Source organism: Gopherus flavomarginatus, chromosome 1 (assembly GCF_025201925.1).
Source record: "Gopherus flavomarginatus isolate rGopFla2 chromosome 1, rGopFla2.mat.asm, whole genome shotgun sequence".
NCBI lineage: Eukaryota > Metazoa > Chordata > Testudines > Testudinidae > Gopherus > Gopherus flavomarginatus.
In genome coordinates, this window is record NC_066617.1 from 180,147,627 (window position 1) to 180,173,986 (window position 26,360).

The window sequence follows — 26,360 nt, forward strand, 5'->3', positions numbered from 1 at the left end:
CTAACCGTGTGCTTGGCAGTTTGGTGAGGAAAGTATGTAATAAGCAACCAGGAGGGTGGCAGCTATAATGGGGTCAGAGGAAAGGCTAATGTTGACTTCCGAGAACTTTCTAGAGTTGCTCACTTCTAGGTGAGTTCTGGCTTTAGGTTTTCTGCTGACAGCTATGCTCTCATTCTGGGTCCCAGGGTGCAGAGCCACTGTGATGTGGCAGAATAACTTGCCCTGTCTTGCTCAGAGAGCTGGCTAATACAGAGGTTGCCTTAGAACACACCCCTATAGATCTCATCAAAGTTCAAAACAGGAAGGAGCCAGCCATTTCTTGGGCCTTGTGTTCCTGGTTCTGTGTTTGTGTGCAGTCTCAGAAAGAACATGGGTGGCACCTCAGTACTAAAACCATTTTTATTGACTGTGCAAGAATCTGGCCAACCTTTTGTAAAACTCCTTTGTCAGCACCTCCATTCTGTGGCTGGTGAAACTGAAGCACCCATTTAAGGATTACATTTTCAGGAGTTTGCACGAATACAAATTCCTCTTCCCTCAGCCCACCACGTTTCCTTAAATGGACCCAAGCAGGAGAGGGGAGTGCATGGAATGTTCTAAAACAGGGACTGAGTATCTGCAGAAGGAAGGCCGTGCACAGATGGGCAGGTGTATGCGCAGGGCCATGGGGATAGATTCCCATGGGTTGGGTCTCCCACTGCAGCTCAAAAGAGGTGGCAACTGAAATGTAGGGGGAGTAGTCTGTGGGATAAACAGCGATGCTGAATGTGTAGCAGAAAACCATGTGGGAGTTCTATGCTGGGCAGTACTCAAATTGCACAATGTGGCCTGGAGACCTGCTTACTCCTGGAACACTGTGGATGTGCCCATTGAGATCTATACTGAGGTCCTGGTGCAGCTACTTTCCCCTAAAACACTCAGGACTAGAGACCTTTTTTTAATTTAAAAAAAGGGGGGGGGGCTTTTGTCAGAAATGACGGCTTCTATCACTAAATAAATAAATGAATTCATGTTGGTTGAGATGTTTCGGTTTTCAACTAAGCTTGTTTTTAAATTTCATTTTGTTGGCAGAAACACTCATTTTGTTTTTTACACTGAAACAAAGGGGGGTTTAGGTTGGGAGGTTAGAATGTAACACAACTTACATTTTTTTGTATAAAAAACAACACAAAACACAAGTTATAACAAAACTTTTTCTTAGAAAATGGTGATGAAATACTAGCTTTTTCCAGCCAGACCTGCTCACATCTCCTGAGGTTCTTTGGCAGGGGGAGTTGGGGCACTGAGGTCCAGGTTGCCTAGCTGCTGAATGTATGCTTTCCACCTGTGCATGTGTTTAACCCCCACCCACTATGTAACTGGGATAAAGCATCTCTCAGAAGACAGAGGCTTCCCCCATACATCCCTGGCTCATGACTTCTCTTGTCATTCTCTTTTCCCAGTGATAGTAGCCCCTTGCTTTCTTTTGGGATGGGGAGGCTAAGGGTACATCCACACTACCTGCTGGATCGGTGGGTAGCAATTGATCTATCAGGGATCGATTTATCACATCTCGTCTAGATGTGATAAATCAGTCCCCGAACGTGCTCCCATCGACTCCAGAACTCCACCAGGGCAAGAGACGGAAGGGGAGTCAATGGGGGCGCCACGGCCATCGATTCTGCGCCGTGAGGATGGGAGGTAAGTCGAAATAAAATATGTCGACTTCAGCTACGCTATTCCCATAGCTGAAGTTGCATATCTTACATTGACCCCCACCCCCCCTAGTGTAGACTAGGCCTAAGGGTAAATTATTTTGATGAGTAAATGCAAACGCAAACTTGCAAGGCTTCTGGATCCATGGACCAAGTGCACTACTAAAGTTTTCCTCAGCAGTTACCTTGAGGACTCGGGAGAGGAGGGAATATGTACTAAGATATGTTGCTCTTGGGGTACTAGTTTAGTCTTGTTTGGGAGGTAGGAAACAGTTTTCCAAGTCCTGAATTTGATAAATGGGCAGATGCATTCTTCCATGACTGCTATAGCGATGGGAGCCCAGACTTGTGCAGGGGTGGGAACATCTGCACTATCCTTACAAAAACAAAACACCTCAGCTCTGAGTTTATATTCTGTGTCACTTCAGCACAGTTCCTTAATAAACAATGTTGTGCGGCCGTCACTTTCCTAACACTATCTGTCCATCTTCTCCTTGCCTTCACCTTTGTCCTTTTGGGCACAGTGGTCCTGTCTCATCAAAGCCAGCACAAAAGCTCTTGGTGTTACTTTGCAGCACTTTGAGGGAACAATAAAGGTACCCTCCGTGACCTGAGCACTGGGTTTGGTCAGAGATGAATACAACAACTTCCTTCCTTCTCCCTCATGTGAGAACAAAGGACAAAATGGAACACCAATAAACAGTTTAATATGAGAAATATGTGCTTTATCTTCCATTGGCCAAATCTATGCTTTTATTTAATTATAGGCAGAGCACTAAAAACCAGAGGTCACCCCAGGCAAAAGGTAAAGAACTGCAAGTCTCTTTTCCCTCTTATTTGGAAACTTGTTCATACGCTTCTAGCATTTCCTGGATATCTGCTGCAAATTCATCAAAAGGCACAATGTCAAACTCTGATGTGGAGAAGCAGCCACTATCTTCTATTCATTTGCAAATCTAGACTGTTTCATATAGAACAGAATTGTTTGGCATTATCAGATTACATTTTGTAGTAATTTTATTCTTTTGTAAAGGATCTTAAATAGGATAAATGATGATCAGCTTGAAAGCTGCCATCGTGGGAGTAAGACACACAGAATTCAGCTGTTTGCACAGAAAAGCAAGAAACTTTCAAAGGTGTTATCAGCAGTTACATAAAATTTCAAGAAAAGAACATCTTTCAGCAGCTCTAAAGGTCTCGACGCTTAATTGGGATATGGTAGCAAGCGCCATTTCCTAGTTCTAATACTTCGTCTAACCGGATCTCATTATGAAGAAAGGTGCAAATTCTCTCCCTAATGTTACCAATCACTTAAGGTAATTCTAAGCCTATATGTGGATTTGACTTCCCCCTTAACAGCAGTAGGCAAGAGAGAACACTGACATTTTTATTTAATCATAAAAGGTCTTGAAATTCTGCAACTGGTTAGACACACTGTGAAATTAGGTTTTAAACAGATGCCAAATGACCGTTCTTAAAGCAGAAAAATGCATCTCCCCACACTAAAGATGTGAAAATCCACCTTCACGCTTCACACTAATTGATCCTTAGGACCAAAGGTTGAAAGGGTCCTACAGACTGTATTCCCCTCTCAGCTGTCGAGGTGCTCACTAAGTGTCTGGGGTGAGTGCACTGGGATGTGAGAGAAGGGAAGACTGGCACTAGCACTCTGTGCTGGTTCTGTTCTGTGGAGGAATATAAAATTTCACTCAAACTCAACCCAGTACCAAATTCTTATACTATTACTAACAAAATCCAAACCTGGCTGACCATGCATTGCTCTTTGGTGCTTCTGCGAGTGTTTTTTTTTTTTTTTTTTTTTTTTTGCCATTGCTAGGAGAAAAGACTGAGTGAACACAGCTGCTATGCCAGCTTTCCCCCTCACACTTTCATCCTTAATCCTGTTATTCTACTTCTAAACAGGGGCTAGATAGACTGCTGAAGCACAAGCATTTCCTGGGTAGATCAGGAGCTATAGGTAGATGGGCAGTAAAGTGCAGTCCAAGATCAATCTAACCCTCCCCTCGCCCTGCAAGCTATACAACAAACTTTGTAAAGTTTAGTTTTGTCTTGTGAATTCTAGAACCACCTCTCTGCTTGGAGTTGGACTACCCCTCTGGCTGGCTGACCTCATACAAGGCCTTAGCTATTTTCTCCAGCCGCTCTCTGTATTCCAGTTCTCTGTAAAGGGATACATTTACTCCTTTGAAGCCATACCGGGCCCCCCACCAGCACGCGGCAATGGCCGCTGTAGAATCGGAGTCTCCACCGTGGAAAAAAGCCCGGTGAGCGAGCTCTGTCCAGGAGTTCCCAGCGCCAAGTATAGCATCGTAGGCAATCATTGGAGCATCGTGCCCGCTGCTGCCGCCCCAGCCAGAGTAGCTCAGGGAGACATAGAATTCATCTCGCTCTTTCACACCATACACGGGAGGGAAGGTAGGAACAGATACTCCATCTGAAATTCCCCTGGACTCCAGGTATCTTTTCCACTGTTCTTCAAAGTAGGACCTACAAAACAGGAGAGAAAAGTAAGCAAAAGTCCGAGGGCAGCAGTAAGCAGCACTTTTGTTAAATAGTTGGACACCACAGCTGTTAGCAAAAAACATGAGAGCGAGAACTCAGCCCCACTGTTAAACCAAACAGCAAACCTCTCCTGTCTAATTGGAGACATTAGCAGCACGAATCACAATACAAAGGCTATGAGAGGATGAGAATCACAAAGGGAGGAAAACTTAACCGTTTGTCTCTTCCGTCCAGGAGAGGGCAATAGAGCACTGACAAGGACAAATAACCCATTACATTGCAAGGGATTCAAAGTGACAGAAAGTAAGTAGAGAGAACCAAAATCCTGCATTCAGAGATCTCCACAAATTGTGTGTGAATGGATTCAGAGTCCAAACCAGGATCCAGATCAGAATATTTTAGCTGCCTGCCCCAAGCCCTAATGTGCTGAGGGAAAGAAATCAACATCTGAAACTCAGAGGGGTCTTTCACAATGTGTATCTGTACTTCCCACCTCAGCCCCAGCTCTAAAAATAAATTTGCCTGCTGCCTCAGAACGGCTTTCTTCCAAGCTGAGGTAACCTATTAGTGATGAAAGATAGAGCTCAACACCCCCATCCCCTTTCCCCTTTCTGAATTACTGATGAGCCAATCCTGATTACTGTCAATTTGGAATTTGCCAGTTTACGCAACCAAATTTCAGCCTACGGTTTGTTTGAAGTGTCCACTCAAGAATTTATTGGTGGTGTGTGATTGGCCACAGTAGTAGTCATGGTATCTCTGCTCCATAGTTGGATGACAAATATTACAGGAAATTTCTGAATAACGAATAATTATTGGTGTTAAAAATTGCATGCAACTCTTGAAAATTTCACACGGTTTTTTCACAAATGGTTGTCAGCCATCTGAATAGCCAGTGAATGACTCCACAAAGACTAGTGAACCAAACGTGCTGTTTCTTAGTCACAAATGTTCACAAATCACTTTAGTATTCAATGAGCTGTTGTTGAAGATCATCCTCAACTGATGTAAATCTGCATCGCTTCAGCTGAGGAACTGACCCCAAGTGTGTTTTTAAGCTAATTAGGAATAAACAAACTAGCTTGGATAAAGTTAAAATCCCCTTCCTCCTCCCAAAGCCACCTCTTTTTTAGAAAGAACCTTGTTAGATTCTGAAAAGCATGAATAATTCCCTCCCTCTCTGTTTCAATCACCTCCACGCTCCCTAGCTCTGTCTGACATCAGCGGTACAGTTTGAACAGAGAGGCTGTTGTGCAAGTTGTCCAGTGGAAAGCTCATGGAGAAGCATGTTCTCTCATAAGATTTGCAGACTCTACGTTTGGTTTTGGCAAAGAAACATCAGAACCCTTGAGTACTTGTCTTGAGTTGAGCTAGGCTTGGATCTATTTAAGGTGCTCCATATTTAGTGTAACAGCCCCAATCTCGTCATTCAGGCTTTAGGGAGGAAGGATGGTCTTGTAGCTGAGATACAGGGAGCTAGGTTCTCTCTTTGGCCCCATTAGAGAACTGAAGTATGGTGGAGGGCAGCTTGCTTAATCCCCTCTTTCTCCATCTGTAAAGTCACATTCATAGCATTTAAGGCCAGAAGTGACCACCAAACCATCTAGCCTGATCTGTATCTCTCAGGCCCCCAGCACCTGCACACTAACACTAGGGACAGCAATACTTCCCTCCCTCACCGAGGGGTTTAGAAACGTTAGTTCGTTAGGGTGTGTAAAGCACTTTCATAACCTTCCAACAAGACTGCAGGGAGGCCTGAACACGCAGGAGTGGGCAATGCAGAGGAAAGCTGTGGGATGGGGTAGAAACCTTTCCTATCCTAGGGCCTGATTCTAATTGACACAAAGGCAGTGTAAAGGGGCCATGAAGTGAACCCTCCTTGTTGGGATCATGAAACAGACTCGTTTCAAAGAACGGTGTTGAGACCCCGTGGCTGAGGTTGCTGAATGCCTTGCATTTGATAGTCTGGAGAGACTGGTAACCAGCCATTTGGGAGCATACAAATTCCAGTCATCTCACCAGCAGAACCCAGCCTGGCTCACCAGTGCTTCAGGTTCTCCTTCACAAAGTAGCCATACTTCTGGATGTAGACTTTAGCCTGTGGCAGCACTTCCATCAGTCCCTTCCCCCACTCGTGAGGGGGCTTGCGATTCACAGCATAGGCGGTAAAGAGAGCAGAAGCCAGGGATCCTAGATAGCCAGTTGGATGATGATGGGTCATTCGACCGCTCTCGATGCTGACTTGAATCAAGCTGTCCAACTGCTCAGGATGACAGAATCTCAGCCCAATGCACATGGACCGCATGGCAGCCCCACATCCTCCCTCATGCTTGTTAAACGGAATCCTCCAGCCATCTGGTTGGTCTGGCTGCAGGCCCAGTGCGTTTTGAACGCAGGTAGAACCTGTGCAGGAAGGAAACAGACTAATAAAGGGAAGCCGTGATCAATAGGCCAGAATGTTCATTTAGAATGAGGAATGGTGAAGGCCAGAGGATAAGCAGGGAAGGGAAGGGAAGGTGCTTTCCCGTATACCTTTCCTAATTTCATGTCAAAGCCTAATTTGCCTTTCTTACTTATGTGTCTCGACTTCCCTTGACTTCAACTGCTGAAACAACTTGTATAATCCCAAACCAAACTCACTCACACTATCCTTAATTTATAAAAAGTATGAAAAAGCTTCAGAAAACCCCCATGAGAGAGAGAGAGAAAAAGTAATATATAAGACAGCATCAAAGTCTCAGTCCTTGTCAAGGCCAACAAAATAAAACAAATTTGTCATTTCCAGGCCAAATTTAGTGTGTGAAAGCAAAGAACTAATTTAAAAAAGTTAAACAATCTTTTTGATTTCCCCATCACCCCCAGACTCTGTCTCTCAACAGATTTTGTCAGACAACTCCTAAAAACTTGTTCTCTGGCAAAGGAGCATATATGTGACATATTTCAAATAGCTTGACTGAAGTTCTGAACATGTAAGATAAGGGTAAAAAATCAGTCTTGTAACAGAAAGCTAGCTACAGCTGTAACTACAGAGAGACTCTCTCTCTTAACCACCTAGGACAGTGGCAAAAACTGTCAATATGCCTGAAATAAGGTATGTCAGTCCACACTTTGTTACCTAAGCAGAGATGGCCTAATTTTCAAAGCTGTTAAGCACCTGCAGTTTCCTTTGGCTTACCTGGAGTCATGAGTGTTCATCAGTTTAGGTCCAAAGAATATTTATAGCCTAACACTGCAAAGTTTCCATGAATTGTATAAATCATCCGTGGTTAATTTCATGTCTCCATTTACCCATTCCACAAGCATCCAGATATTCCCCTGGAATGTTTGCAACCCAAACTTTGCAGCATTGTACTAGTGTGGGAAAATTATTAAGTAAAACTGGCTAAACTGTGATTGCTGTACTTTCATTGTCCAGCTGAGGAAAAATGCAGAAAATTAAACAGCAGAACTAGTCCAAAGGGATTTAGATTTTAATAAACTAAAGGTGTTACCGATAAAGATCATTGTGGTTTTAAAAAATATTTGATGTGGCTTATCTCTTTTCTTGTGCTTAATTTTATATCCCATCTGTGTAAATTTTGTAGCCTTAACACTGCATATTTATTTTTGTGTATATGTGTATGCACAAGATGTATACTGCAGACCAAAAACTACAGTAGAGCCTCTGAGTTACAAACACTACAGGAATGGAGGTGGCTCATAACTCTGAACAAAACGTTATGATTGTTTTTTCAAAAGTTTACAACTGAACATTGACTTAATACTGCTTTGAAACTTTACTGTGCAGAAGAAAAACGTTGCATTCCCTTAATTCTTTAGTAGTTTACATTTAACACAGTACTGTACTGTATTAGCTTTCCCTCCTCCCCCGCTGCTGCCTGATAGTGTGATTCCGGTTCCAAATCAGGGGTGTGATTGACTGATTGGTCAGTTCGTAATTCTGAGTTTCTACTGCATGTTAAAAGAATGTTAAGGATGCAAAGCCAAGTACTGAAAAGTTAGGAAATGCCAGCATTAAAGTTGCCCATGAAACCTTACTTTGGCCCCCTTGTGCATATAAAATATCATACTATCTTTAATTACATGGTCACTACAGCTGCCTGGACATTGGAATTCCGCAAGACATTACCAAAACAAACAACCAAAAAACCCAACCCTACTAGTTCTGTATCAGAATGAAAAGCTGAAATTTCCCATGGAACAGAAATTCCAAAAATGTCACTGATCATGTTGAAATATTTTATTTCGATTGTATTACTTATATCCAGCCAATTTACCAGCCAGTTTTTTTCCCAGTCCTGAGCAGTTTGTCCCAATCTACTTCCTCCATTGCCTCTCCGCAATCCAGCTCTTTTCCACTCTGCATTTGGATCAGGCTGCTTCTCCTCCACACTGCCAGGGTGCCGGTGGGGCAGGGATGGGGAGGCATTGAGAGCCCAGGACAAAAAGGATTCCTGCTCTCAGGTCTGGTGCCAGGCCCTATAGTGGCCCCCCAGCAGGGACAGTCACATCCTGTTTAGTCCCTTCCACCCTGGGCTGGAGCATGCTCAATGCAGATACAATCTTCAGGGAATTTAGCTGCCAAACTCTACAACGTCTTTACTGAGCATATGTAAAAGTGAGATATTTTTCCCTCCAAAGGCTTATAACTGGGCCATATGTGGGCATATTTTTCACAGAAATTGCAAAGGCACATCCCTAACATAAAGGTCACCTCCCTGCCAAATTTCAAGTCCCGGATCCAAACATGGAGGTGCTATAACTTCTCAAAGAAACTGTTGTAGGAATATTAGCAAAACAATGTCTTTTTCCTAACCTTGTTCTTGGAAATGGCAGAACCGTTTTATTTTAAACTTTCCAGAAAAATCAGTCCGATGCAGACAACTCACATGGAAAATTTCAGCCTGAACACTTAGTTTGGTAAAGTTATAAGCAACTAAAAACAGGGGCACTCTCTGGTAGCCTTAATTAAAGAGGGAATGAGATAGAGAAAATTAGACAGAGGAAGTAAACATTGTTTTGTATGGTACAGATACAATTTCAGAAGGATTACCTGGAGCTCTGCCATCCATGTCATCCATACAGTCCTTGTAGTGCTTTGCTATAAGGGAATAGAGCTCTGGAAAACTTGGTTGTTTCCCAGCAGCTACCAGAGCTTCCGCTGTAGCCAAGTGCATCACTGTGTCATCGCTGACTTTCCAGCCTGCTATACTGATGTTTCCCAGCCCCCCCAATTGTGCAAGCTGCCTGTGAATCTCCTGGCCATTCTGCAGGAACTCCCATTTTCTATTGCAATAGCCCAAGGTATCACCAACTGCACTCAGCACCATGGCTGCCACGTAGTTCTCAATCAGACCTGAACTCATGCTGTGTCTCAGGGTGGCTCCACTTCCGTGGACTCTGAAAAGAAAACGAGTATTATTAGCTTGGTAGGGTGCTTCACTGTGTATCTGGTCAAGCAAGAGCCACTCTCATAAAGTCCTAAGAGCTGGAACGTTCAGCTTTTCGGCACCAGTATTTGCACACTTTGCCTCACAATCCGTACAGTTAGTTTAGCTTCTCAGTAGGGAATGGCCTGTGGGTGTTCTACTGGGAAACAAATATAAATTCTAACCCTATCCTGAACCAAGAGTAGATCCCACACCAGCGTTCTCTCAAGCTTTAGGCCTAGGCCTAGACCAGGGGTAGGCAACCTATGGCACATGTGCTGAAGGCAGCACATGAGCTGATTTTCAGTGGCACTCACACTGCCTGGGTCCTGGCCACCAGTCTGGGAGGCTCTGCATTTTAAATGAAGCTTCTTAAATATTTTAAAAGCCTTATTTACTTTACATACAACAACAGTTCAGTTATATATTATAGACTTATAGAAAGAGACCTTCTAAAAATGTTAAAATGTATTACTGGCACGCAAAACCTTAAATTAGAGTGAACAAATGAAGACTCGGCACACCACTTCTGAAAGGTTGCCAACCCTTGGGCTATACCATGTTTCTCTCAGGATCAGACAAAATACACATTCCCAACTATATTCAGCTGCTGCCATCCTGGCCAGGTAAATTACAGATGCAATTGAGAATAAAGTTATTTGTAAGTATATAAAATTTAGATTGTTTGTTTGGTTTTGTTTTGTTTTTTTTAAAGCGTGTTCCATATAACACCCTCAGCTTGGTTGGCTAGTTGGTTTTGTATTAAATCTGTACTTAAATAAAGCTAACCCAACATTTCTTTATTAAAAAAACAGCCAACATCTATCCCCCTGCAGGATTTGCCACCTTGTTATAGTAGCATTTTGATAAATGCTTAAGAGCCATAACATGAAATTGTTTGGTCTATTTTCATTGAGAAAAATGCACAAAGAAAACCATATCAAAAGTGAAAGGTTAACTTATTAATCAATTGCTATAGATTAAGAAAGTGATGTAAAACAACAATGAAGTCCAGCTGCACTCTGAAGAGTAATTATAGTGGTCCAGCAATGCCCAAGAGTTAAGATTATATTACATCTTCCATTTAAAGACCAACGTTTCTAAGTCTTCTAAAATTGACATGCTTAGTAGGAGTCCTTTGAAATTTGGTGTGCCTCAAGAGAGTGCAGGGTAGGGGCTATGAAGACTGAGGACCTGAAAAAATAACCATTTTTCAAAAAGTTTCTATCTGTGGTTGGTTTTTGTGTGTTGTTGATGAGGATGGGGCTTTTTGCACAGAGCTAGAGATAAAACTATTGATGTGAGGCGGTTCAAAATGGTCTCAATCTGTCCAGTTTTACCCAAGATAATGGGGACACCCACTAAATCTTTGGGGGATACAGACTGAGGACGGGATTTGAGAAAATGGACATTGTTTACAGTGCACACCCACCAATACAGAAAAATGACCAGAGTGTTTCCTTTCCTTCCAGTTTATAGGCTTTAAAGGCTGATGCTTGTAAGTGCTTTAAAATCCAAACGGCTTCTCAGATTGCTTTGAAATTTGGGGCACAGGCTAGTGTTAGTGATCCATACTTGGGATCTTTTGACCAAGGGGTTGCCAAGTTACAGCCCTCGCCTTCTAAAACTGATTTCCTTCTGCCTTGTACTGTTCAACTGAGAGGTACTAATGACTGGATGAATCACAGATCTCATTGAGACTAAGAGCTGTGAATTCACCCTTCAATTAACATAACTAAGAGTAAGTTAATCATAAACCCCCACCTAAAACAAAAGGTTTGGACTGAGTGGCTACAATTTGAGAGTCATGGGTAGCAGATTTTGGGGGTGGAGAGGAGGTGGAGTTAGTGCAGCAGTGCAACAGTGCCCTCTCCTGGCCAAGTGGGACGTGGCACTGGATCATGCAGATTAGCAGGACTCTACCAATTCCTAGTGCCCAGGAATCTGAAAGACCCCTCTGTCCTCAAGGCCATCAAGGACTTGGTACGGGATCCCCGCTCACCACTGCACTAGGTTCCAGCTCAGGGCCCTCAAGCTAGACAAGCAGGATCAGTGTTCATTGACTCAGGAAGGAGCTCAGGGCACTTTTAGGATATAAATATTCAGGCCTGTTTGCAAAGGCCTATAACCTTAATAATTTAGGTGTATTTTTATCACTTAGCTAGTTACAGGGGTATAAAAGAGAATTAAAATTACTGTTTGGTGGTGTAAGCACCTTTTTTACTGTGACAGTCTGAGGCCCTGTTTTTAGGCTAAGCCTTTGGCTAAGCAGCAGAGGCAGCATAAACTGGGAAGCAAACAGTTACATTCTTACATTTCAAACTAGTTACATTGAAATAAGGTGCTATTGATCTGTTAGGAATACATTCCTGTCCTGATATTCCTATCATCTCCAGAAAAAGGGAAGAGCCTAGAAGATGTAAAAGGAAACTTAGTTTGATAGCATCCTGTTTGGCAAGAGCTCACTTATCAATAACTGGGATGTGAAATCCACATTTCTGTATTCTTTTATTACTGTAGTCTCCACTTTCCTATTATTTGTCTGTATAATCTCTGTCTGGTTTTGTAATTGTTTTTCTCTGCTGTATAATTAATTTTGTTGGGTGTAAACCAATTAAGGTGGTGGGATATAATTGGTTAAATAATTATGTTACAATGTGTTAGGATTGGTTAGTTAAATTTTAGTAAAATGATTGGTTAAGGTATAGCTAAGCAAAACTAAGTTTTACTATATAGTGTGCAGTCAATCAGGAAGTAAGGAGGGGAATGGGAACGGAATGGGGGTGGGGGAATTGGCATCATGTTTTGCTAAGGGGAGGAATGGGAACAGGGACACAGGCAAGGCTCTGTGGTGTCAGAGCTGGGAAGGGGGACACTGAGGAAGGAAACTGGAATCATGTTTGCTGAAAGTTCACCCCAATAAACATCGAATTGTTTGCACCTTCGAACTTCGGGTATTGTTGCTCTCTGTTCCTGCGAGAAGGACCAGGGAAGTAAAAGGGTAAAAAAATAAGCCCCCTAACAGGCACCATCAACCTTCCCCCAGGCCTCTGCAGGCTCTTTAGCCTGTTGGTCTGTTCCATCCTTCCTGGGGTATTGTTGCTTGGTAGCTCTCTAGCAGTTTGCTGACAGGAATTCCTTTCACCAGTCTGCTCACTCTTCTTTTAGCCATCCCACCCCTCTGCTTCCCAGCCCTTTTATCCTCCAAGCTGCTGTGAGGCTGCTAATCAGCAGTGCCTGGATTAACCCCTTGGTTGTTGCAGCATGGGGTACATACACTCCATGACAGTGGGAGAGAGGAATTAAACATATGAATGCTTCCTGGGAGGGATGGGCATTAAGGGGCAGAGCAGAGGGGGAAGAGGAGGTTGGGACTGCAGCAAGGGAAGAAGGATAGCTGGAAATGCGTAATACAGGAGGGAGGAGAGGTTGGGGGTGCAGTTGAGGGAGGTGTGGGGGTTAGGGGAATTGGAGGGGCGGGATACTGGCTTGTTGGGATGAGTGGCATGGGACTAGGGGAGAATACCGATGGGCACCTGTCAGCCCCACATTCTTCCCTTCCATGTGTGTGTTCCCAAATCTGAAGGGCTCTTGCCCCGGGGGGGGGGGGAGCTGAGCCCCACCTTTTCCCCTCATGAGCTGAGGTGTGGGAGGCCCTGTTGCTTTGGGGGTACCTGAATCCCTCTCACTGCCCCCTCTGTGAGTGCTAGGATCTAATGGAGCGAGTGTTCATCCAACTTTTTCCATTTTTGTCCTTTAATAGCATTAGATGGATTCGTGTGGGTGAAGGTGCATGGGTTGCAAAAGCAGGTGAAAGGTTTAAACATTTCAGCAATTGTGGGGTTGGCAGAGTAAAGGTATGTGTGATAACAGAGCATATTAGAGCATTGCTGATAGAGGGCAGAGTTAAGGTTGCATGGACAACCTTAATTCTATATTTCCTGGTTTTTAGAAGTTTGACTTTTGCTCCACTTAGCGTTCTGCAAGGGGATGACATGCCACCAAGCAGCCCTAACTCTGCCTGAATGTAGGTTTTTTGCCATTCAGTTTTATAGAAATCACCTTATTGCTTCGATCTACCCTGTGTGTGTATTCAGAGTTGGATCTGTTAGTTTAGTGACAACCTCTTTCTTTTTGCTGCATTTCACTTCTGCAATCCCTGCAGAACCAGCCCAGTTGAGAGTGTGAGCTGACTCCTATTCCTTTGTGTACATCAGGCCTTTGCATACTTAGTTCCAATCAGTTGCACAGGTGCAACATCACTGAAGATGCTTAAACGCAATAAGAGGACAAGTAGGAAAACTTACAGATGGAGCATAGAGGCTGCATCTGTGTCAGGAATTTTAGACAAGCCTCCCATTGCAGGTCAAGCATTGGCTAGAGCAGTAGTGTAGACAGGGCCCAGAGGTTTTAACCAGCCTGTTGCCTAGATCTACCCTGAGCATGGTCAAACAATTCTTTGCTTAAAACACCAGTGGTCTGTCTGCACTAGTGCTCCAAGCCTTGGTATAATTTAATACCAATTTAGGGGAAAATTTACCTAAGACAGTCTATGATCAAGGACAGCGAAGTTAGGCGATTTGGCAGAAATCACACAGGAAGTCAGCATCAGATCAGCTTCTGTGAGTTAGTCATTCTAAGTGAGTCAAGGGATTTTTAGAAACTTGGTTTTAGATTTATTACAAAAAAAATCCCATCTCAAGCCTTAGGTGCTTTAACACAACATGAAACCCACAATCCATCCAAAACTAGAGAACCAGGATAGGCCAAACTTAGGGGCAGATTTAAAGGTCAGAACATGGTCAGCAACATGCAGCACAGTCACATCGCCTTAGGCTTTTTTGAATATAAAGGTTTAAAAAAAAAATCACAGGCTCAAACATAAGTGGAATCTCACCCAAACTGTGCTGGCTTGCGTATTTTCAATTACTGGAACCTTGCACCAATGGCAATACTTTTCCTTGGCCAATTGTTTGATGATACTGTCATGCCTTTGCCAATTGTTTGATGATACTGTCATGCCTTTCTCTATTGGAATGAGCACAAGATCACTCAACCGTGTCTGTGACAGTGTTGAACACACATAATTTTTGACACATCTTAATGTGCTCATTTCACATTCAGCGCTAGGCACTCCAATTAGTAGGGTGAGAGTCAACACAATATTTTCATTTCTGGTAAAAACATCAACGGGATAACTTGACACTATGAAATTCAAGTAGCTCTGGACTCCAAGGGACAAACTGAATACCTCTGTGTCCTTTGTTTTTCAAGATGAATAATTTTACAATCTTGTAAACCAAGTCTAAAGAAAAATGAGTATTTCCCCATGAGTTTAAGAACTTTCTCCTTTGACTCTGCCAAAGTTATATTTTTTTAAGTCACCTGGGATAGATAAAACCAAATCAAGCAGCTACCTCTTGAATTCCCTCACACTGAGATTTTAGTTCACCCATCATATCCAAGACCTCAAAGTATTTCCTTCGATGGTTCTCCTTTGCTTTTAACACACAATTGTGTACAAATGCATCATACACGCAGAGTACACATCTCTTCCTGTGGCTTGGATAGTTTGTATTTTCATAACCCGTTGCTTCCCACCTGGTCTGAGATTTTTACTATTTTCCTCATAATTTTTTTCAGATCTGAGATTGCTGAGCTCATTCACTGTGTTGGAGGACTTGGATCAGGTCAATAGTCTTTGACCAAAAGATTCCAGAGACTGCAGCCATGATAACAAAGATCCTATGCCACCATAACATACTGAGGTAGAACAGCCAATCCATCAGACATGTTGCTTTTTGCTCAATGTATGTCCTCACTACTCCTGCATTCAGCCACAGTTTCATTTTCTTGGCATTCAATAATACTCTAAAAAATTTACTATAGTTGCCTCAGTGGCTTTCATTTGAGCTGCCCATCTAGTCTTGCAGAATGCTGTTACATGTAAGGGTCTCCTTCATTCTTCAGAAGCCTGTGCAATTTCAGCTGCTGTATCAATCCTGTCAGCTACTCGGGGGCCTTAAGTGCATCATCAAGTTCCTCTTCTCTTTGTAAAACTGTACTCTCTCAAGCAACAGTTTGAAGATAAAGATTATTTTTAGACTTAATCATTAGTTTTTCCACACTGATGGCTAGTCTGTGAAATATTTATGTATTTCCTGCAAAGCTGTGAAGAAAATCTTCAGGTCTGGACTAGCCATATCTTCAGAAGCATGAACCAAAACTAGGTTAATTTGACGTGCTAGGCAATGGATATATGGCGCACACACTTTGCCTCCCTTGCCTGAAAGATATTCTCTCTTTTTTCCCTTGCACTCCTCCACGAGGACCAGCCATAACACTGGCCCCAACATATCCCTGTCATAAGAACATAAGCACACCCATACTGGGTCAGACCAAAGGTCCATCTAGCCCAGTATTCTGTCTTCCGACAGTGGCAAGTGCCAGGTGCCCCAGAGGGAACGAACAGAACAGGTAAACATCAAGTGATCCATCCCTGTCACCCATTCCCAGCTTCTGGCAAACAGCCGCTAGGGATACCATCCCTGTCCATCCTGGCTAATAGCCATTCATGGATCTATCCTCCATGAACTTAACTAGTTACTTTTTGAACCCTGTCCAGACATGTATTTGGGGTCTGATCCAATACTTGTCAAATAAAACTTCAGTTAACTTGTCACACATGGATGCAGCATCTGCCTCGCTTATTGCCACAAATGCTCTTTTATATCTACTTTTCCTTTGATATGATCAATATTAAAAAAATGAAGCCATTTGATCGACATGTTTGCATCTGCAACAACAGTAAAAAACAAAACTTAGCTTCTTTGCAGCTAGTAAGTATGTGCTTCCTGGTTTCTGAAGCAAAAAGACGTACGTTCATCTGTAATTTTCTTGCTCAAGTATTTGATTCTCTTGGCGTCATTGATATGTCTGGCAAATTTTGTATTAAGTCAGGCAAGTAGCTTCACGATAATTAACTAAATACCACAACAGATGCTCTCCAATACTTCACAGAAGCCATGAAAAGGGGGACCTAAATTAGCTAAAGTTTTGACTGTGTCATGCAATATTTTTAGTACTTCTTGCAACTTCCTAATATTTCAGATGCTAGTTTATCGAAACATGCATTGATACTTGTGAAGGGTCAAAACTATAAAGCTGCCACATGTGACTGCAGAAGTTGTTTGGTCCTCCCATGGACAGCCATTAACTTTAGCATATTCTTCCCATCATTGAAACCTGTCACCCATGTTGATTTTTGAGCTTCTGTATCCCCAAACAAGCACCAGATGTGACAGTATGTGTAATCGGAAAGATATGAGCATGCTAAGCCACTTGACATGCAAATCTTCATGCAGTGCTTTTATCATGCTGTAAAATGAAGATGGAAAAATGGCAGCTTGTAGGAAAAACTGAAACTCTCTGTTTGGCATATCACACACATATCACAGTGGGCAGGCAAGGACCAATCTGTATCAAGCATACGCAGTTGCTCCGGTGATAAAACTGAATCGTGAAAGTGATTTATCAGATGGGAACTTCAAACCCTATTCTAGCAGGAAGCCTGCTTTGACCTGCTCCATTGTTTACCTGCTTTTCCACTGAGCTTTTGGTTTTGTTCAAGTTCTTCTATGGGGTCTTTGGTTTTACAATCATCTATGGGATTTTTGGCTATGTTCGATTGTAGCTGATCTACAGGCAGTGGCGGATTAACACATGCCCAGGGGCCCTGGCCAATTCGTGAGCAGGAGCGCCAGAACCTGTGTAGGGGGGGGGGGCACCACTGTCACTGGAACTGTCCCTGCCCCTCCTCTTCCCTCCCTTAGGCCCTGCCCCCTGGCCAGGACAGAAGCTGGAGCCGACAGTGGTAAGAGCTGCCAAGGGAGCTCAGGCCACTGTGGGGTGCCCGAGACCCTGCACCTGCACTGAGCAGGGGGCCAGAGTGTCCAAGAGCAGTCCCCAGCCTGTATCCCCACCCACCGGGGCACACCGCTGCTGGTGGGACCATGGGGCAGGGGCTCTGGTCCAGCCTCCTGCCCCCTCCCCAGGGCCTGCAGACATGCTCTGCGGGGAAAGGAGGCCCTGAGTTGGCCTGGAAGGAGGGAGGGAGCCCTGGGAAGGTCACACGCAGCAAGGAGCTGGGCAGAGAGCTCCTCCAGCCTCCGTGGCCGCTGCACTCCACCCAGTGCCTGCGCCCGGCTCCTTCTGCCAGCCTGCCCCCACTGCTGCCTCCTGGGCTTTATGCCCAAGGCAGCAACCATATGCGGCATTACTCCTCCTGTCGCCTCTGGCCTGAGGCTTGCAGTTTGGGGGGCAACACTCCTTCACCTCCCCTAAACTACACCCATGCAGCCACCACTTTGTGCTGCCTGAGGCTTCTACACCTATGTTAAAAAATGGGCAGGCATGGCCCTCTCAATTTTAAAAGGGAGGGGGGAGATGCCCCCTACTTCCCCTGATTCTGGACACCCTGGGCCCCCAGGATGTGGGGGGCCCAAATGTTCTTTGTGCACAGGGTCCCAATAAATCTTAATCCGCCTCTGAACTGGAGCATGCCCAGTGGCTGCAAGCCTGACAGGATGGGGAAACTCCTGCTAGTATCAGCCAGTGCTGGGCAGGTGCAATGCTGTGGGATTTGCAAAGGCATTGCGTGACAAGCGGGGGCGGGTCCCCTGGGTCTCTTTAAAGCTGGGGGCTGATGGCCAGGATGCAGGTATTAGCCACAGCACAATCCATCTAATTGCAACAGCTTGAGGCAGCGAGACGTAGGGTGACCAGAGGTCCCAATTTTGGGGTCTTTTTCTTTTATAGGCTCCTATCACACCCCGTCCCGATTTTTCACACTTGCTGTCTGGTCACCCTAAGCGAAAGAGAGGGCCCCTTGCCATGGAGACTCAGCTCCTTGTTAGAGGAAGGCCCCAGAATCCAGCAGGGCGGGCAGAGGACTAGCGGGTGCAGCTGTAGGTTGCAGATCCTGAGAATTGTGGGGCTTAGTTAATGTTTGCAAGTGCTCTGAAGAAGTACGAAGTGCTCAGCATTGGGTGGAAGGCGGGAGTGCTATTTTTTCCCCCCGGTTCATCCATCCATCCCTAAATGTCAGGACGCGGATAACCATTAGAAACGGCCCCCTGCCTGTGCCTTTCGCGAGCGATGGCTGCCCACAGCGAGCCTCAGCGTCTATCGCTTGTTTACAAACTACCTGCAGGCCAGGGGCGTTCTGGCGCCAGCAGAGACGGGCATGCAGCAGCTACCTCTTATGTCCCGTTGTAAGAAAGGCTGCAAAGAACGGGGTTAAAAGGGAGGAATTACTCGCAGTTCTGCAGCCGAGCCCCCGCGCGGAACCGGACTGTTCCTTCTTCCGGCAGCTTCTCGGTTTGATTTGCAGATGAAGCAGCCAATCCTTTGTCAGCAACCGCTTCTGAAGGCAGCAGCTGACCGCGGTTGTAGCTGAGCTGTCTCCGCATAAAGCATCTGGTAAATTGGTATGCGGGAGGCATATTCCATTAGGGGGAGTCTCTTCCCTAGTGCTACTTGTAACTTCCTAGCTGGGTGGAAGGATGTTTTCTTAGTGAGCGTTTGGAGTAACATTAAGGACTCGATGAATTTGAGATAAGGGAGGAAGTCTCCCCGGAGCACTGATGATGACTTCGGTATACAGCACACACAGCAGGATTGCCCAGATGACTTCACTATAGCCACGTAGAACAGGGGATTGCCCAGGCAGTAATACCAGGGGTGAATGTTGCGAGGGCAGTACTTATAGTGGTGTGCTCATAATTTTATAGATTTTAAAACTCAGGCTGAATGCACCCAACAGTGATACTTCCCTCTGCTCCCGGCTTTCTTGAACAGCAAACAGAAGGTGTGGTTTGAGATGTGCAGCTCCACAGCCTCCACTAAACTAAAAGACAGAGCATAGTGGCCTTCAGCAGTGATTAAAATGGTGTGACAAAAGTGGTGGGTCTATGAAGCTGGGAGCAGCAGCTTTGCTACAACAGCGGGTAAAGTGCACCCTTCAGTGCCCAGCTTGATTTTAAAAAACATTGCTTGGGCTGGGTCTGCGACCCCTTGCAATTCCTCTTCCTTTCCAGACACTGGGAAGGAATTATGAGGTTTGTATGTTGAATGTACTCTGGGCTGTCTCTTTTTGATTCATCTATCCAAAGGACAGCTAGGTCTAGAGCTATAGAACAGTGAAATCCCCCATCCAGACAAGTGCAGTAATAGGCAGTTCTCCATCTTGCAAAGACAGACTGGGTTCTACCAGGGTGTCTTCATGTCAAGGCAGGTCAGTCTGGTTTTAACTGGTGCCAACTGACACTAGCCTTTTCCTGTAGCTGAATTGCTTTCAAAGCAGCTGCAGCAAGGGAGATTTAGGTTAGATACCAGGAAAATTTTCTAACTCTGAGGATGGTTAAATTCTGGAATAGGCTTCCAAGGGAGGCTGGGGAAGTCCTGTCAAGAACCAGTTGGACAAACAGCTGTCAGGGATGGTCTAGGTTTAGCTGGTCCTGCCTCAGTGCAGGGGGCTGGACTAGATGACTTCTCAGAGGCCCTTCCAGCCCAGCATTTCTATGCTTCTCTTCTGCTTTTGAAAACATCAAAGAAATTGCTACCAATCTGTCCTGTACAACTGACCAGCTCACTGACCAGCATGAGCCAGGAGCATAAGCCTGTTTGGCGGCAGGGACAGCTGTTTGTACAGCACCCAGCACACTGGGATCTTAGTCCATGACAGGCTCACCTATGTGCTTCTGTAATAATAAATAATAACATATTAGCACCAATAGTGATTGGCTATTGGAAAGTAATTCACTTCAACCACACACCTGAGCAGGTTGGGTATATATTATCTCTCATTCGCAAATGAGAAACTGAGGCACAAAGAGCATGAAAAGACTTGCTGATTGTGGTTTCAGCAACAGGTTCCACTGATCCCTGAAGTTCTGGTGAAAATGATCTAGTTACTAGTGTAGATGGGGCAAAACTGTTTAAAACACTGTTAAGAAAAGTGTGGTATCAGACTAGTGGTCTCAGTAGGTGTGAATCATGCTTCCTATAACAATATTATAGATGACTTTGTCTTGCTTATGTTATCACTAAACTACTTTCAACAGCATTGGTAATATCAGGAGGCATCAGATGCAGTTTAGAGTGACCACTGATAGTAATCAATCCCTTCTTTGAGTAGAGGAGGCCACGGTTATATCTTTGTCTAGGTTTGTCCCAAGTCACACTGTGAGTCAGCATCAGAACTGGGATTGGAATACAGGTCTCCTGACTCCCGGTCTTGTGGTTAAAGCACAAGACTAAGTGGTAATCATGGTCATCCTTTAGCTTGGATACAGCTCTTCACACATCTCATCAGGAGACAGATTAGCATATCTCCCCAAAGCAGAAGTTGCGTATCCATATGGGTGAGCAGATACCATGGCTTCAGGGATTCCCAGTGGAAGGCTGACATAATAGGACAATTTAAAATGAAACTGAGCTTGCAGCTGGAATAAAATTACAATTTGCCCTGGGTTCTTGTTAGCAAAGCAATTCAGGAAACTTGCAATCTGTACTGGTACATAGATGTTTTAAAACTGGCATTACGGCACTTAAGGTGGGGATTAACGGCAATGACTGAAAGACTTTGGCAGCTGTGACTTTTTTAAAATGGGGCAGTACATATTAATCTTAACACGTGCACTGTATTATGCATCCCATCACCTTCTCCTGGATGTTCCTTCCTCCTTCCCCCTTGTGTCTGTTGTCTATTTCCCTTACCTATGTTGCCATACTCTGCTTAGCTCTTTGGGGCAGGGGCCATGCCTTTATTCACTCTATAGAAAGCGCTGTGCACACCAGATGGTGTGATATTCTGCCCATGGTACATGATAACTTGGTTTACAAATACTGCTGGACTCCCAGGCAAGGGTAGTAAAATATTGTTGGGGAAGCGTGGGAAAGAAGTAACTTGTAGTAGATCATCTTTGGGCAATGTGCATAACTAGGGGAATCCTGTCTACCCAGTGACCATATTGTCTCTTGTTCCATCTGCAGGGTTTGTCCCTGCCTTTGCCCAGGAGCAGCCTTTGGGAGTGTCCTTCTTTTCTGACATGCCTTTCTCTTCCCCCCAAGCTGCTGCAGAGCCTAAAAACTCCAGGAAACAAAGCTCCCTTAGATGGAAGAAGCTGGGCCAATGAAACTCTCTCCTCCATCCTCACCAACTCTCAACCCTGACTGGAAGCGCTGTGGTGCTGAGATCACAGAGCGGTGTGTCATTTAGCACCAGTGCATTTTTCTTTCTTTCTTTCTTTTTTCTTTTTTTTTTTTTGGACATTTATCCACTGTGACCTGGGCTGAGACCACCAACTGGATCTGCCTGGTCTCCAGTGCTTACCTGAAGGCTTCATCTTTCCCTCCAGTCTCTGGTTTTCTGCAGCACCCATGTGCTGCTAGCGTTTCTGAACAGCCATTGTATGGTGAGCGCTCTCCACCACGATGCTGAGCTGTGCTGAGGTCAGTATCCTTGGAGAAGAGGCTCTGTCTCTTGTTACCCGCAGGCCATTCAGTGCCTCTGGACTTATTTTGGCTTTGTCTTGTTTTTTAAAATTGTGGCTCCATGCCCAGTGCCATTATCATCATCTGTGAGAGGTTTTATAATTAGTCTATAAATAGCTACGTTAGATGATGATGATGATTGATTCAATCTATGGAGGCTGGTGAATGGGCAAAAGAGGGAGGGAAATAGGGGTATAAGGCCAGGTTCAGGTGCAATGGGGTTGGACATGACCCAGGGCTGAGGGGTTCTGCCTGATTGTACAAATAAAGGGCCAGTAAGACTCCTTCATCATCCATTGGTTATTTATGCCAAGAGAGCCTAGATTCACATGAGACAGTATCAGCACCTATAACATTTAAAAATCCCCTGCCTGTCTTAGAGAATGCAGTGGTGGCTTTGGGCAGCAGCCCTGGGGAATTTCAGGGCAATTGAGAATTCAGCAGTGGATCTGAGCAGAGTCCCTGGGGAATTTTGGGGCAACTAAGAATGCAGGGTTGGACATGGTCCCTGGGGAATTTCAAGGTAACTGAGAGTGCTGCACAGGGGCCAGGCATCTGCCCCCTGGGACTTCAGTGGTTTAATGTTGACTGCACACTTGAAGATGTGCTGCTTGTCTGTGCATCTCTGTTTGTTGGGTTTTTAGAGGCATCTGGCACACTATGTGTCACCACCACCAGAAGCATCAGTGGGAGAAGAAGTCGCCTGTATTGCAACAGAGGTGCTGGTGCCCACTGCCATTATTTTTAGATGATCATTAGTTTTAGATGAGCAGTTCTGTAAGTGTGATCAAGCTGGTGTGTTACTTAAAAGGAAATGGTCTTTTCTCTTCAAACACACCCCATACTTGAGCTGCTGCATCAGCTGGAGGGAAGGAAACCCAGACTCACTTAGAACTGCTTTAATTCCACCAGTTTCCAAGTTGGTGTCATTTGCGTGCTAAAGAGCTGGAAGGCTGGGAGCTACTTTAACTTGTACCTTTCCTGGATCTCAAGCATCCAAATAGCATCAATTTAGATCCCCTTAGATAGCCAGGGAGTAGATCTAACTTAGTGGAAAGAAATTTAAGAGACCATTAGGGGTTTTAATTTTCACCACCTTATTTATCACCTCTGAATTTGGCCCAAGGTTTAAAAATTGACCCTCCAAGGGACCTTCAACCCATCAGCGTGTGCCTTACAAATTCATTTTGATTTGTGCTAATTCCAGTACTATTAGTTAATAACACCTTTTTAAATAACATGCAATTACTTTTTCTTGTTTCTTAATAGGCGAAGACTTCTGGGGTTGCCCCAACTCTATATTGGCAGCCTACATGTAAGGCAGGGGTTGTAGCTTCCTCTTTTGGTGGCCAGTAAATAATAATAATACTAATGAACAGCAGTCACCGCTACTTTCTTCAAATGACAGGTTTAAATCTGGATGTAAGTACAATTTAGATGGGGTGTTATTCCAAGAAGTACTGACACTGGGTGCTTCGCAACTCAGAAGAAAATGGAGCATTTCCCATGGCAAAGGTATTAGCCTTTCTGTTCCATGTCCATATTTATTAATACACATATATCAATTACTGAAAGGGAAGAGCTCCTTTTTCATCCCACAGCAGCTCTCAAGTGGGGACTTTTATTTATTTATTTATTTATTTATTTATTTATTTGTATTTTGAAAAAAGGTTTCTCTTAAATAGAATTTACTATTTTCTTTAGCCGTTTACACATCATGAAAGTATTTCTAGCACAAGCCGACCCGTGAATTGATCAATACTACTCAGAGGGAATATCTAGAATTAGATATTCAGATCAGTTTAGCAGCTGGAAACAGAGAAGCAGCCCCATGTGACCAGGCACCTCTCTGCAGTTTTGGGGAAGTTTAGTTTAGAATCAGCACTGGCTTTTTATTCCTGGTTCTGACATTCCTTCGCTCTGGTCATGTCACTTCAGCTCTCTATGTCTCGTTTTCTCCATCTCTTAAAATAGGGATGAGAATGATGATATTTATACCCTGCCTTATGGAACATTATGAAGCTTGTGGTATTGGCCAGCCTCAAGCATTTAAAAATCATGAGTTAGGCCTCAAAATTGAGATTTTAAAAATAACCAATTTAGGGGTTCTTTTATTTGCCTTCTGGTTTGGAGCCTTTGTGGGTCACAATTTCAAGTTCTCTCTGCAAGCATAAAGGCTAGAAATTTACATTATTTGTAAAAAAATAGAAGCAGAGATTCTCTCATAATCACCAGATTCCAGGAGCTGGGGTTTTAAGAAAAAACACCACATATCCCAAGCCTTGTGATAAAATCATGAGACTTGGCAACACTGAATGATTAATGTTTAGAAAGTGCTTTGAACAACGTGAGTGAAAGATTCTGTGGAAGTGCAAAGTATTGCTGTATAATCCCAGACTCTGTGTGTCCTCTGCACATTAAGTGACTCAATGAGGAAAGGGTGTATTTACTGAAATAACACTGATGAAGAAAGTCTTGGATCAAATTCCAGATAGACCCAAACTTCCTCTCTCCAGGATGTGCCTCCCTGAATCAGTAGGTTGAAATATCCTGAACTTGCAGGGTGTCTGAAATCTGGATCCAAACTTTCCCAAATGTTGGATTCTGTTCTTTATAGAAATTAGTTTGAGCTATGAATTCAGGAGTGAACCTGGCTCTGGTATCTGAATTCAGGCCCCTCTCTAGTTCTTATAAGAAAAAGCCTACAGATTTCAAGCAGACACAACTCCCCTCCATGCTGGTATAGAACAAAACGGGGGGAGTACAAGTACTGAACCATGGAGAAAGCTCTCTTATTATAGGATATTCAGCTAGGGAAACAGGGCATTGAGAAATTGTCACTTTCCTGTGGTCACACAGGAAGTGTGTGACGGATCAGGAACTGAACTCAGATCTCCCAATTCAAGTTTGATGCCTTTGACCACAAAAACATCCTTCCTCTCTTTTTCCATTAGGTTTACAATGTGTATGGTGGTTCACAGGGGAAGCTTCTTCTGCAGTTACCAGGCCTGATCTAAAGTTCCCCAAAGTTAATGAAAAGACTCCCGTTGACTTTCAATGGACTTTGGGTTCGAGCCATGGAGGGAATTTGTCAAGCAAGCTCCTTCCCTTTATTAAATGATGTAAAGAAAATGACATTTTAATTTAAGATGCTTTGTAGTTGTGGCATTCTGCAGGGCTTTCCATCTCACTGAGTTTGAGGAAAGAAGTCAAGACACTGCCTCCTAACACACACACACAAATGGGAGTTGTTTCTGCCCCTTGGAAAAGGAGCTAAAGTCATGCCCTTTGGCCACACCTTGTGAGTCTCTTCAGCCTTGTCTACACTGTGGGACAAACATCATGGTGGAGAACATCTTAACTAACAGGGTGTTAAGTCTTAAACATGATCAGTTAACATGTTTTAAACATACCTTGTCCCTGGCTACACTGAGTGTTAAGTGGTTATTTAATATCATGCTAGTGCAATTGTGTTAGAGTCTGTCTACACTAGGGGGAAAGCATGTTGCAAAATGTTAACCACATTAAATTTCTGCTTTCAGGGCAATGTAAAAAGATGCAGCCTGGAAGGACCAGTTGTGAGCACTGCCATCTCAAAGGTCTCTGGCAGCTGAGAGGGATCCAGAGAGGCACAACAGAAAAAGATGATTAACAGGGTGGACTTCTGAGGAAGGAATAAAAGAGTTAAAAGGGGGAACATCATTGACATCCGTGGAGTAAAAATAGGCATGGAATTGGCTCAGTACTTCTAGTTTGGTTATGTGACAGCTAAGTGGGGCTGGCCCAGCTATCTGCAAGTATCTGAAGGATGTAAGCACCAAGCAGCAGAGGAAGTGGTTAGAGCGGGGCAGGGCACAGAACAGAGAGGAATGGAGTAGAACTCAGAACCTTAGCCTGGATGTTAGACCCCACCATTAGGAATGTTTCTTTTCAAAGTAAGGACTGACAGTCTTCCACATCTTGAGCCATTTATATTGAGACTGGACAATCGGTAGGCAGTGCAATCAAGAGCAACCTCGCACTGGTGGCGGAGGGCTAGGGGCTGGGCTAAATGGGCTAGAACTAGGTAGGTACCCGCTCCATGTGGGCAGGGGCAGGGGCGATCCTGTTTACCCCCTCCCCAGCCCTGCTGCGCTTTTAGTTTACCCCTGACTCCTCC

At 44.2% G+C, this 26,360-nt stretch overlaps 1 protein-coding gene and 1 long non-coding RNA gene across 6 annotated transcripts; one reads left to right on the forward strand and one right to left on the reverse strand.

Annotated features, from left to right (window-relative positions):
• Positions 1 to 2,384: 2,384 nt before the first annotated feature.
• Positions 2,385 to 19,098, reverse strand: ADPRH (ADP-ribosylarginine hydrolase). Of its 4 annotated transcripts, none has more exons than XM_050960294.1 (4): positions 18,962 to 19,098; positions 9,271 to 9,617; positions 6,260 to 6,620; positions 2,385 to 4,202 (listed from the first exon to the last, which is right to left on the reverse strand). In XM_050960294.1, the coding sequence occupies exons 2-4, from the start codon at positions 9,581 to 9,583 to the stop codon at positions 3,803 to 3,805; spliced, it is 1,074 nt and encodes a 357-aa protein (XP_050816251.1). In that variant the 5' UTR covers positions 9,584 to 9,617; positions 18,962 to 19,098; the 3' UTR covers positions 2,385 to 3,802. The 4 variants fall into 4 exon arrangements, with proteins under 4 accessions (XP_050816251.1, XP_050816233.1, XP_050816226.1 ...); XM_050960276.1 differs by having other exon boundaries at positions 18,904 to 18,993; XM_050960269.1 differs by lacking the exon at positions 18,962 to 19,098 and adding an exon at positions 18,852 to 18,955.
• A 6-nt stretch (positions 19,099 to 19,104) lies between these two features.
• On the forward strand, positions 19,105 to 25,896 carry LOC127055756 (uncharacterized). 2 transcript variants are annotated; one of them, XR_007775609.1, is made up of 3 exons: positions 19,105 to 19,126; positions 21,779 to 22,159; positions 25,744 to 25,896. It is a non-coding gene; the product is annotated as an uncharacterized LOC127055756 (long non-coding RNA). The 2 variants fall into 2 exon arrangements; XR_007775608.1 differs by lacking the exon at positions 25,744 to 25,896 and adding an exon at positions 23,471 to 23,601.
• The last annotated feature ends 464 nt before the right edge of the window (positions 25,897 to 26,360 follow it).